Genomic DNA, 13,071 nt, shown 5'->3' on the forward strand with positions numbered 1-13,071 from the left:
ACTTTAAATCAGAACCTCCTTCCTTTGTGAAAAAGATTGAAAACATTACAATATTGTCGCAAAGTGCAGCCAGTTTTACCTGCCAAATACAAGGATCTTCTCCAATACTTGTTACATGGATGAAGGACAAAGATGAAATTAGAGAAGATGACCACATTAAAATATCTTTCAAGAACAATATTGCTACACTGCAAATTGCTTCTGTTGGAGCAAGTGACAGTGGGAAGTATACATGCCAGGCCATAAATGATGCAGGAACAGACAAGTGTTTTGCTACTTTGTCAGTAACAGGTTAGTATAAGCCAATGATGTTTGTGAATTTCCATGAAGTGTCGAATATGCCAACAATATTTTTCACTTCATCGATTGAGGAGGAATGGTTTTTCTTGCAGAACCTGCACAAATCATAGAGAAGCCACAGCCGTTAAGTGTCACTTCAGGAACTGCAGCCATCTTAGAATGTGTTGTTGCTGGTACTCCAGAACTGAAAGTAAGATGGTTCAAGAATGAAGCTGAATTGACATCCAGCAGGAAATACAAAATAACTTTTGTGAACAAGGTGGCAATCCTAAGGGTTCTGTCCGTTACTAAAGAAGACAGTGGCGAATATGTTTTTGAAGTTCAAAATGAATTTGGACAAAGCAGCTGCAAAACTACATTGACTGTACTAGGTTGGTGTTTTTATTCTTGTGTTGAAACGTTTTGATGCATATCTGAAAAATGAAGCTGAGATGGAAGAACTAAACTGAGGAAATTATATTTCAGAAGCACTGCAAACATTGAGGTGGTACGGTGACTCAGTGGTTAGTACTGCTGCCTCACAGAACCAGGGACCCGGATACGATTCCAGCCTTGGGGAACTGTCTATGTGGAGTTTGCACATTCACCCAGTGTCTGCATGGGTTTCCTCCAGTTTCCTCCCACAGTCCAAGCATGTGCAGGTTAGGTGAATTGGCCATGCTAAATTGCCCATAGTGTTCAGGGATATGTAGGTTAGGTGCATCAATCAGGGAAAAATATAGGGTAAAGAAGTGAATCTGGGTTTGACTCTTCAGAGGGTCAGTGTGGACTTTTTGGGCCAAAGGGCCTGTTTCCACAGTGTAGGGATTCTTCTTCTTTTATATGGTTTTGTGTCTTCCTGTTGTCTTCTAAATGTATGCATTTGGTAAAAGACAACACCTTAGTAACATCTTCATATTATTTTCAGATTTTATAATAATTTTCTTTATGCCTTCAGCAACTAGTTGAGTAATAGTGTCTGTTAAATAAAATATGCCAAAATTTTAAAGGTAACTTTTAACTAATGGATGCGCTAATGATGGTGTCAGTCATCTGTCTGGTTGCTCAGGCATATCAGTGGTCTATCAGAATTGACAGACTGCATGCCTGAACATTGTCCTTCTCCACCCTGCTGGCTGAGGGCCAGCACAATTTTGAGAGGGCTACAGACAGATCCATTTGGTAAGGCAAGGAGGTAATGAGGATGGGTGGTGGAGAACCCAAGTTTGTAATGTCGCATATTGTTCTTGCAGAGTCTAGAAGAGCACTCCTGATTGTGCAAAAAAAGCTTTGCACTAATTTTCAAGGGTTATCTGCTGTACCATGAGATGAAATGGAGCAGTGTATGCACAATGCACATTCAGTACAATAGCCCATAAAATTGAATTAGATTTCTAAAAAATCATAACATCACAAAATGCATACATTCTTGGCTTGCATACTTGATTCGGATGTGCACTCTGCAGAAGGCCATGCAAAGATTGGTGCTGGAGACGGAACAGTGCATGTGGTCCACTGCCTCAACATGGACTCCATTATCATGTAATTTCTACCAGGTGAAGTAGTTAAAATATCCCTTTGATATTTTAGCTGACAATCTATTTTATTATTCTCTGTTGGACAGATCGAATAATTGCTCCATCATTTACAAGAAGTTTAAAGAAAATGGATAGCATCTTGGGGACATTAATGCACATGGAGTGCAAAGTATCTGGTTCTCTACCAATCGACATTGCTTGGTATAAAGATTACAAAGAGATATTTACTGGCCACAAATATAAAATATCATTTGAAGAAAATACAGCACTTTTGGAGATCAAAGAACTTGAACTCTCAGATGGTGGAAATTATTCGTGCAAAGCAACAAATACTGCAGGAGTCAGTGAATGCACCGGATTCTTAACAGTAAAAGGTTGGAAGATCCTGTTATCCCAAACAGCGTTACGTTAAGATGCATGAAAAGCTGGTTTTTACCAGCTGTAGCATCATCTCCTTCTTTTCTTCTGTAGTGATAAAATATCTAAATAAATTAGCTGTATTTCCACTATTTAAAATATTTTAACATAGGATGATCAGTACTTAAATGGCAGGATGATGTAATCTAACTTTAGAACTTTTAATTTTGTCTAACTAAATGACATCTTCTTTAACAACTTCTAGAGCCACCAAGCTTTGTCCGAGAACCAAAATCCCAAGCAATTGTACTTGGTTCCACACTGCAGTTTAACAGTGCTGTGAAAGGAACTCTTCCACTGTATGTCAAGTGGTTCAAAGATAATAGGGAACTGAGGCCTGGCGCAAGATGTTCCATTTGGAATGAAGAAACAACATACTACTTTGAGCTAAGCTCAGCTAAAATTTCCGATGCTGGTGTTTATAGCTGCCATCTCAGCAATGAAGCTGGTTCAGTCACAAGCACTGCAGAAGTTTTTATTAAAGGTTTGCAATTCTTGTCAATCTTGCTGGAAATTAAGTATTAGAAAATATCTTTTACAGCATAATCTTCCTCGCCTAATTTTCTTCCTCAACAAATCAGAGTAAATTTTATCTGAAGATCATTTTTCTCTTATCTGTTAATCTATGGTATAACAGTCATAAATTTACTTAGAAATTCCAAAATTCAGTTTCATTTTATTTAAATTTCTCAGAGCCTCCAAGTTTTGTTAAGAAGCCAGCTCCTTCAGCAGCCCTGAAGCAAGGAGAATTTGCACGTTTTGAGTGCAAAATAACTGGTACACCTGAAATTACAGTGACGTGGTACAAAAATAACACAGAGATTACAACCAGTAACAAATACAGGATGTCATTTCAAAACACAGTGGCTGTGCTTGAGATTGCTGATGCAAGTTTAGAAGATAGTGGGGAATATTCCTGTGAAGCACAGAATGAAGTTGGTGGTAATAGCTGCAACTTTTTGGTTCAAGTTAAAGGTGTGTATTATAATACCCTAAAGGAGATTTAACTTATTGGCTTTTGATTGTTTCCTAAACCACATTGTTCACTTTCCTCTTCAGAACCTCCCACATTTATAAAGAAACTTGAACCTGCTGATGTAGTTAAAAACGATGATGTAACTCTTGAATGTGAGGTGACTGGTACAGCTCCCTTTGAAGTTACATGGTATAAGGATAATAAACCAATTCGACGTGGCAAAAAATACAATATAATCTTTGAAAATGGTTTAGCCAGTCTTACCATTCTAAAATCTGATACCTCTGACATTGGTGAATATACATGTACAATAAAAAATGATGTTGGCAGTAGCTCCTGCAGTTCTACAGTCAGTTTGAAAGGTCAGTTATGACATAATGTAAGAATTCTTTATAGCAGCACATCAATTATTTATTGGAGAATGCAATGCTCAACTCTTTAGCGAAAAGATCATTTTATATTGAAGCATTTTTAAGATGACAACTAAAAGCTGTGAAATATATTCATGTCACCATTTGTTTTAAACTAGAACCCCCAGGATTTGTAAAGAAGATTGAAAGTGTAACAACGTTGTCAGGGAATTCTGTTGTATTCCAATGTCTAGTCAAAGGCTCAAAGCCTATTTATGTAACTTGGATGAAAGACAAAGTTGATGTCAAAGAAGATGGTAATATCTCATTGTCTTTTGAGAATAATATTGCTACTCTTCAAATAAATACTGTTGGAGAAAATCATGCTGGGAAATATACATGTCATATCAAGAATGAGGCAGGAACTGAGAAGTGTTCTGCTACATTGTTGGTAGCAGGTCAGTGGGACATTAACTCAATAATACCATCCGCTTCAAGGTCGTTGCCAATTACACGTCAATTCAAATTCTTTGTGATGCACCAACTGAAATGAGATTCATAGCTGTAAGATAGTGAATGGATTTCTTTTTCCTCCATAGAACCAGCAAAAATCATAGAACAAGCACAGTCGCTCAGTGTGACCGCAGGAAATCCAGCAAACCTGGAATGTACTGTAACTGGTACCCCAGAATTAAGAGTTAAATGTTTTCAGGATGGCAATGAAATGGTACCAAGCAGGAGACACAAACTCAGCTTTGAGAATAACGTGATCAGCCTAAAGATTCCCTCTGTTTCTAATGAGGATACGGCTGAGTATACATTTGAGGTTAAGAATGAATTTGGAACCAGCATCTGCAAAGCAACATTGACTGTATTAGGTTAGTGTATATTTGCATTTAGAATTCACTTATATAAATCGTCCGTGTCATTTGAAAACTTTGCTCACAAAGTAAGGAATCCTGGTCACAACCATAAATGTATATAAAGGGTCCTATTATTATAACTTTTCCAGTCTTAATGAGAGTAGGCAGATCCATGCAGAGACTTTTAAAATAGGCTTTGTAGCTCCTTTTTTTCTGAAACATGAGAATAGTTGACCTAGTTGCACAGAATATATAAACATTGCTAAAACTAGACACAATCAAAGCTCATCATTTTGCACTTATCCAGTGAGAGCAAAATGCAAACTTCAATTCCTTTTCAGCAATGTTTAAAAATAGTTTTATCTTGAATGTCTTAGGGAGTATATTTCCCATTAAATCTGAACCTTTTCTGTTTAAGCCAACACATCTTACGAACAATGGATTTTATTCATTTAGAAATAGTTTTTGTAAGTTGACTAGTTGTTTATTCATCACTTTCTCTTGAACAGATCAACAAATACCTCCAATATTTACTAAAAAGTTACGGAAAATGGATGCTGTTTTGGGATCTTTTGTACAAATGGAATGCAAAGCTTCTGGTTCACTTCCAATGAGTTTTACTTGGTATAAAGATTTCAAAGTAATAACATCTGGTGCAAAATACAACATATTATCTCAAGATAATGCAACAACTTTGGAAGTTAATAAACTAGAGTTTTCTGATCACGGGAACTACATTTGCAAAGCAACCAATTCAGCAGGAAGTACTGAATGCAGCGGTATTCTAAAAATAACAGGTGTGAAAGATAAAGTTATTTAAAGTTTCTTTTATAGCTTCTGCATCTCCATTAATTAAATTTCTAAGGTTTGCATGATGCCCTGTAAGGGTGGTACTGTTATTGTATTAATAATCCAGTGGTCTAGGCTAATGCTCTGGGGATTCATTCAAGTTCAATTAATGCAATGTGGAATCATAGAACTAGCCTTTGTGATGAACATGATAACTCTCATTTATTGTTACAAAAATCCATTTGGTTGACTAAGGTCTTTAGAGTAGGAAATTTGCGATTGTTACCTGGTCTGGTCTACATGAGATTCCAGACCCACAGCAATGTGGTAGATTCCTAACTTCCTTCAGAAATGGGCTACCTAGTTCAATGCCATTTAGGGATGGGAAACCCAATACTGGCAGAACAAGAGGCGTCCATATCCCTCAAAAGAATAAACAAAAGGACGGAATTCTTGGGCTTTTCTTTGGTTGAAAATGAATGGGACCTAAGTGCCCATGCGGAAGGCCAGTTTCCTGGTCCTGTTTATGATGCTGGCCATTTTGACAAATTTGAGACAGGCCCTATGAAGACGGTACTCTGTAAGAGTTGTTAATAACCTTGCTAAGCATAATCAAAGGGGAATATCTGGGCTTTTGATTTTAATTAGGCTTAACTACTTAGAAACTGGCATCCAGCAGCAAGCCAGAGGTTCTAGGCAAACCTGAAGGCCCTCCCAATGTTTCCAATGACACAACCAAAAGTTCCTCTGCAGAGGAATGTCTGCCCCACCTCTCCTATTATGGTCATCTGGCAGCTGTATTTTCTTTCATTTAAACATTTAAGCACAACTGGTAATAATGTGCCCTCAGGCTGCAGCGTACTTCAGTTACTTGCTATCTGATGCAATCGGCTACCTCTGTTGAAGCTGGAACACCTGTGAATGGCCCGTCCACCTCTAGAGCCTGCCCACTGCCCTGACTTTCTCTAGGCCAGTTATGGTGAAGTCCCAGTGAATATCCCAGTGAGTGATTGTGTCCTTAGAAAGGGGGAGGGTTTGAGACCTGGAAACAGTCATGACTTTTTTTTCTGCCCAGAGGAGGAGATCCAGCCCAAAACAAGTAGTTAAAATTTGTTTTGCAGTTCATGGTAAATTAGAATCTGCATTTTGTTTTTATTAGCGTTCCAATTGTATTGTTCTCTTTCCTCACATGAATTATAGAGCCTCCAAGTTTTGTGGAAAAACCTGTAGCTCAGGAAGCTTTGCCTGGATCCACAGTGCAGTTTAGAAGTGTTGTGAAAGGAACTGCTCCACTGTCTATAAAATGGCTGAAGGACGGCAGGGAGCTGATGTCTGGTGCTGACTGTTCCATTTTAAGTGAAGGTTCAACAAGTTTACTTGAGCTGTTTTCAACTAAAATCTCTGATTTGGGTGACTACATGTGTGAAGTCAGCAACAAGGTTGGCACTGCCACTTGTACAGCAAGATTATTTGTCAAAGGTGTGTGTTTTTAGTTCATTTGTTAAACCATTATTGAGCACTCTTGCAAGATTCTGTCTTAAGTTTGAAAACTTTACAAGTTTGCAAAGCTATTTTTCTCTGGTTATTTTTCATGTCAGTAATGTGTGGTTTTCTTTCATTCCTTCATATTACTGGGTGTTTCATTGCTCCTTTCTGTGTTCTATGTGTTTGTTCCAGCATTTCATACTTATAACAACGTTTACCCCATTTTCTTCTCTAGAACTATTTTGCTTTGGCTTGTCTGTCTTTGCCTTTTTATATCTTGATTGTGTAACCTTGGAAAGAATTTGATCTCCCCACACACAGCTCAGAAGCTGTCTAGGAGTTTGAAATGCCAGTTTGACTGATCAGGAAATTGCTGGAGATGCAGTTGTCTGTGCTTCTTATCATAATTACCTTGGGTGAAAAGGCCAGAGGACAACATTTCTGCTTGTAAACCAACTGAGGCCCTTAATTGGCCAAAGGGCCCCAATCTGCCACCACTGGTTTACAACCAGCAACAGGCAGATACCATAAAATGTAATAATCTTAGACTGTAAATCCCAAAAGGTATCCTTTGGTTTGTTGAGAGTCTGGGATCAGGGTGAGGGTGTCCCAAGAAAGATACTATCCTTCAAAGGTCTCGCCAAAAATAAGACTCATGTCTAGGCTAGATAATAACAACTGTCCCAGCTTAATTGAACGAGACAGAGAGGCTACAGTGAACCTTCTGCACATAACATCAAACTTTTAACTTATTTCTTTACTTTTCTATTTTGTACCTAAGATTTTGTACCCAGGTATCTTTATACCTAAGATGGCGCCAGGAATGATGGCAATTTTCATGGTACTCCTGTACCTCTGTGCTTGAGTACACATGACAGTAAAAATTCTACCTTGTCCCTGGGACTCTATCCATCATCCTCTGCCTTGGCCTCCCTCAGCACTAGCAGAGGCCACTGCTCGCAGTGGATTGGCCAGTGCTGATGAACAGCCATCCGCTGATTGGTTGACAGCTCTCGCGGGTCATAAATTACTTCTAAGGATGATCAGGACTCCAACTACAAGCATCCGAGTATCTGAGCAGCACCAAAGCAGGTCAGGGGGAAGAGTGAGGAGAGTGTACAGTGAGATCTCCACTGCCTTGTCAGTAGCAGCCGGGCCCCACTATGGTGTTGTATTTCTTTCTTCCTGGACCTCCTATTTGTAATGAAGTTTACTATGTTTTATTCTCCAGAACCTCCATACTTTATTAAGAAGTTAACTCCTGCCACAGTATTTAAAAAGGGAGAAACAGCAAATTTTGAGTGCAAAGTAACTGGAACACCTGAAATCAAAATCTCTTGGTTCAAGAATTATCGGGAGATTAGTGCCAACCAGAAATACAGAATGTCATTTGTTGATTCCATGGCAAACCTTGAAATTGCTAATATAAGCCTCGAAGACAGTGGCAATTATTCTTGTAAAGCACAGAATGAAGCTGGCAGTGAATCATGCGAGATGAAGGTTACAGTTAAAGGTCTGTGAATATTTCTAGTTACTTCTCTATTAGTTGTTAATTGGCCTTTCTGAGAGTGTTGCAAGATCTTTTTGTGTAATTATAAAATCCTTCTACAAACCATCACTTACAAGGTCTAGCTTGTGGCTTGCTTTTGTTTGTGGAGTAAAAATTAATTCCACTTGGGAAGCTGGCAGATGCAAACCATGCAGACATTTTCACTGGAAACTTCAGGAAATGTAGCTGTTGGATGTGATTTAAATGCAGCTCCTCGGTTGCACTGTACTCAGGCAATACACTGATACACATTTATTGATATACAGTTCTTGCTGAGATTCAATGGATGGCTGACCCATTGCTGAGTTCAATGGTATTGAGATGGGTAAACATCAGGAATAAAGCATGAAATGAAAGTCTTCCCTGCAACCTGATGGGGAATAGTTAAATTATCCCTTCTAAGTTTTTTTTGATATATTAGCCTCATGTATATCTGGATACTGGTTGAGGTCTGATGGTACCCTAAAAGGTTGTAACAAAGTGAAAACACATATGGCATAAATTTTTTGAGTTTTCTGTCGTATCCACATAATAGCAAGTCGTTCAACAAGGTTCTGCATAGCAAATTGAATAACAAGGATAGATAACATGGAATCCAGGGCGAGCTAGCCATTTGGATACAAAATTGGCTTGAAGATAGGATATAGAGGGTAGTGTTGGAGGTTAATTTTCAAATTAGAGGCCTGTGACCAGTGGCGTACTGTATGGATCGGTGTTGGCATCCACTGCTGTATGTCACTTATATAATTGATTTGGATGTGAATATAGGAGACATGGTTAGTAAGTTCGCAGGTCACACCAAAATTGGAGATGTAGTGGACAGTGAATAAGATTATCTCAGAGTGCAACAGGACCTTGATCAAGTGGAGCAATGGACCGAGGCGTGGCAGATGGAGGTTAATTTAGATAAATGTGTAGTATTGCATTTTGGTAAGGCAAATCAGGGCAGGACATATACACTTAATGGTTGAGTCCTGGGGAGTGTTACCGAACAAGGAGACCTTGTGGCACAGATTCATAGTTCCTTGAAAGTGGAATTGCAGGTAGACAGGGTAGTGAAGAAGGCGTTTGGTACAGTTGCCTTTGAATTGAACTGAATTGAATTGAATTTATTGTCACATATACCGAGGCACAGTGAAAAGCTTTGTCTTGCGAGCAATACAGGCAGATCACATAGTTAAACAGCAAAGGTAAGTAAATAATAGGTCATGATTGTAGGAAATAGGAAACTTAGATTTGCATGCAGGAGCTCACATGGAGTCGACCTTATCCTTTGTTGGTCAGTGCGTTGAGTACAGGAGTTGGGAGGTCATGTTGTGGCTGTACAGGACATTGGTTAGGCCATTTTTGGCAAACTGCATTCAATTTTGGTCTCCCTGCTCGAGGAAAGATGTTAAACTTGAAAGGGTTCAGAAAGATTTACGAGGATGTTGCTGTGGTTGGAGGGTTCAATCTCTAGGGAGAGGCTGAATAGGCTGTGGCTGTTTTCTCTGGAGCGTTGAAGGCTGAGGGGTAACCTCATAGAGGTTTATGAAATCATGGGGGGCACGATAGGGTAAAAAGACAAGGTCTTTTTCCCAGCGTAAGGGAGTCCAAAAACTAGAGGTCATAGGTTTAAGGTGAGGAGGGAAAGATTTGAAAGGGATGTAAGGGGCAACCTTTTCAGCCAGAGGGTGGTGTGTGTTTGGAATGAGCTACTAGAGGAAGTATTTGAGGCAGGTACAATCACAACATTTAAAAAGCATCTGGATGAGTACATGATTAGAAGGATTTAGAGGGACGTGGGCAAAATGCTGGCAAATTGGACTAGATTAATTTGGATATGTGGTCAGCATGGATGAGTTGGAATGAAGGGTTTTTTTCCGTGCTGTACAAGTCTATGAATATTTCTGTGTTGGTTTGTCTCTCTGAAGTTATAATCAGAAATTGAAACAAAGATCACTTGAACATTTTAATATCAGTGAGCATTGTTCAGAGTCACAAATGTTTGAGGCAGTGACCTATTAACCAAGTTATGTGTTTATTCTTTAGAACCTCCCACATTTACGAAGAAGCTTGAGCCAGTTGAGGTCGTAAAATCTACTGATGTCACTCTTGAATGTGAGGTGGCCGGTTCAGGTCCCTTTGAAGTTATGTGGTATAAAGACAATAAACAAATTCGACGCAGTAAGAAGTACAAAATGATCTCAGATATTTCTTTAGTCAGTCTTTGCATTCTAACATCCGATAGCTCAGACATTGGCGAATACACATGTACAGTCAAAAATGATGTTGGGAGTTGCTCCTGCAGTTCTACAGTCGGTTTGAAAGGTCAGTTACAATCCAGTTCTCCTAAGTACTTACCTGGATGTTGTGTAGTATCTCTTCATTATTATATTCCTATATGTTATTAATCAACATCTCAAATCACAATATTTTAAAAATTTAAACAGTGACTATGCAATATAAATTATAACAGGTTATATATTCTTTTTGCTTTAAACTAGAGAGACCAACCTTCGTACAAACAATAGAAAATGCAACAGTATTTTCTGGAAATTCTGCTGTGTTTCAATGTCTTGTAAAAGGCTCAGTTCCAATAACGACAAGCTGGAAAAAAGATGGCAAAAATATCAAAGAAGATGATAACATAAAAATGTCCTTTGAAGATAATGTTGTCACATTACAGATTATTAAGGTGGAAGAAAATCACAGTGGAAATTACGTTTGTCAGGCAAAGAATGATGCAGGAACTGCAAAATGCGCAGCTGCATTGGTTGTAATGGGTTAGTACCAAATAATAAGCACAACATTGTCCAAAAGTCAGAATTCCATGACATTTACGTTTTCACATAATGTTGTTTTCATTTTTTAAAAAATAATTCTATGATCATCAAAATTAGGAAATTTAAAACTGTTAAGGGGATATAAACATAGAAACATAGAAAATAGGAGCAGAAGTTAGCCATTCAGCCCTTCAAGCCTGTTCTGCCATTCAGTGTGATCATGGCTGATCATCCAATTTACTACGATGTTCCTACTTTAGCCCACACCCTTTGATCCTTTCAGTCATAAGAACAACAGTGACTCAACAGTTAGCACTACTGCCTCACAGCCCCAGAGACTTGGGTTCAATTCCAATCTCAAGCAACTGTCAGTGTGCAGTCTGCACATTGTTCCTGTGTCTGCGTGGATTTCCTCCCACAGTCCAAAGATGTGCAGATTAGGTGGATTGGCAATGCTAAATAGCCCATCGTGTGCAGGGTAGGTGGATTAACCATAGGATGGGGCTGGATCCACGTGAGATGCTCTTCAGATGGTCGGTGTGGACTCGATGGGCCAAATGGACTGCTTCCACACTGTAAGGATTCTATTCTATTCTAACTCCTTCTTGAAAACATTGAATGCTTTGGCCTCAACTACTTTCTGTTGCAGATAATTCGATGGGCTCACCACTCTCAGTGAGGACATTTCTCCCTGTCTCAGTACTAAATGTCCATTCTCATATTGTCTGTGAGCCCAAGGTTCTGGACTGCATGGTCATTGGGAACATATTTCCTGCATTTACCCTGTCTGGTCCTGTTTGAATTTTATGGTTTTCTTTGAAAGTCTGCCCACATTCTTTTAAGCTCCAGATAGATCATTTTCCACGTGGAGCAATCATTGTTAGTAATTGCAAGAATGACTCTGTTTACTGCAGGATACGATTTCTCAATTGTGTTTTAAAATACATCTCTGATAAATTGTCAGATGAGGTTTCTACTCTATCCACGTGAGGTCTTTCACTTTCTATCACCATCCATTTTATGGCATTTCTGAATGAGATTGCTTACGTAATGCTCAGGTTTTACAACATGAATACCAACTCTTTGTGAGCTGAATTGAGACTGTCACAAGTTATTGCACATGGAGCATTATGGAAAGTTGATGGTAGAGATGTTTGTTATAGAAGTTGTGACTAGAATTGAACCAAATTCTGAGGCATCGAGCTTGCAGTACAAAATAAATGATAAAATAGTAATCAAAATTATACAGTTCTCCTGATGTAACTGATCTCATTATTCCCACAGAACCTGCAAAAATCATAGAAAAAACTGAGCAATTCACAGTGACTTCAGGAAACCCAGCAATTTTGGAGTGTACTGTAGCTGGTACACCAGAATTAAGTGTTGTGTGGTTCAAAAATGGAGAGAAACTGGAGTCAGTTGGAAAATATAAAATGAGTTTTGCAAATAAAGTGGCAAGTCTAAAAATTCGGTCTGTTGAAAAGGATGACAGTGCTGACTATACTTTCAAAGTCCAGAATGAATTTGGAGCTGACAGCTGCAGTATTTCTTTGACAGTGTTAGGTCAGTGATTAATTTGTGTTGATGGCTTTAATTTGCTTAAAGCAATATTTAAAACATCACAAATATTGTCACAAATTTTAAAATAATGAATTTTTGAATTGATATCTTTTTTCCCTTGCCCTGGACAGAACATATGATTGCTCCATTTTTTACGAGAAAATTAAAGGAATCAAGCAGTACTTTAGGATCTTTTGTACAAATGGAATGCAAAATTTCTGGTTCTATTCCGATGGACATCTCTTGGTATAAAGATGGCAATGAAATATCAGCCAGTAACAAATACAAGATGTTATTTCAAGACAACATGCTGTCTTTGGAGGTCAATGAGTTAGACGTTTCAGATGGTGGAATTTACTCTTGTAGAGCAACAAATTCAGCAGGAAAGGACGAATGCAGTGCTTTCTTAAGTGTAAAAGGTGTGAGCGTTTATTGTATTTCCTTCCCATGTATTTGCTTAGCCAAGTAATTTTTAAATTCTTTCTACACTAGACTAAATA

The 13,071-nt window shown here is 38.5% G+C and overlaps 1 protein-coding gene across 1 annotated transcript in view; it reads left to right on the plus strand.

The window, feature by feature from the left end:
- The window catches only part of ttn.2 (titin, tandem duplicate 2), a 346,071-nt gene that overhangs the window by 104,447 nt on the left and 228,553 nt on the right, over positions 1-13,071 (plus strand). The window contains exons 58-72 of the mRNA XM_072579113.1: positions 13-291; positions 393-671; positions 1,904-2,191; positions 2,440-2,718; positions 2,928-3,209; positions 3,294-3,572; positions 3,740-4,018; positions 4,160-4,438; positions 4,933-5,220; positions 6,413-6,691; positions 7,929-8,210; positions 10,278-10,556; positions 10,733-11,011; positions 12,296-12,574; positions 12,703-12,990. Coding sequence (XP_072435214.1) covers positions 13-291; positions 393-671; positions 1,904-2,191; positions 2,440-2,718; positions 2,928-3,209; positions 3,294-3,572; positions 3,740-4,018; positions 4,160-4,438; positions 4,933-5,220; positions 6,413-6,691; positions 7,929-8,210; positions 10,278-10,556; positions 10,733-11,011; positions 12,296-12,574; positions 12,703-12,990 — 4,218 coding nt within the window. The remainder of the gene's footprint in view (positions 1-12; positions 292-392; positions 672-1,903; positions 2,192-2,439; positions 2,719-2,927; positions 3,210-3,293; positions 3,573-3,739; positions 4,019-4,159; positions 4,439-4,932; positions 5,221-6,412; positions 6,692-7,928; positions 8,211-10,277; positions 10,557-10,732; positions 11,012-12,295; positions 12,575-12,702; positions 12,991-13,071) is intronic.

This window comes from Chiloscyllium punctatum, chromosome 10 (assembly GCF_047496795.1).
Source record: "Chiloscyllium punctatum isolate Juve2018m chromosome 10, sChiPun1.3, whole genome shotgun sequence".
Taxonomy (NCBI): domain Eukaryota; kingdom Metazoa; phylum Chordata; class Chondrichthyes; order Orectolobiformes; family Hemiscylliidae; genus Chiloscyllium; species Chiloscyllium punctatum.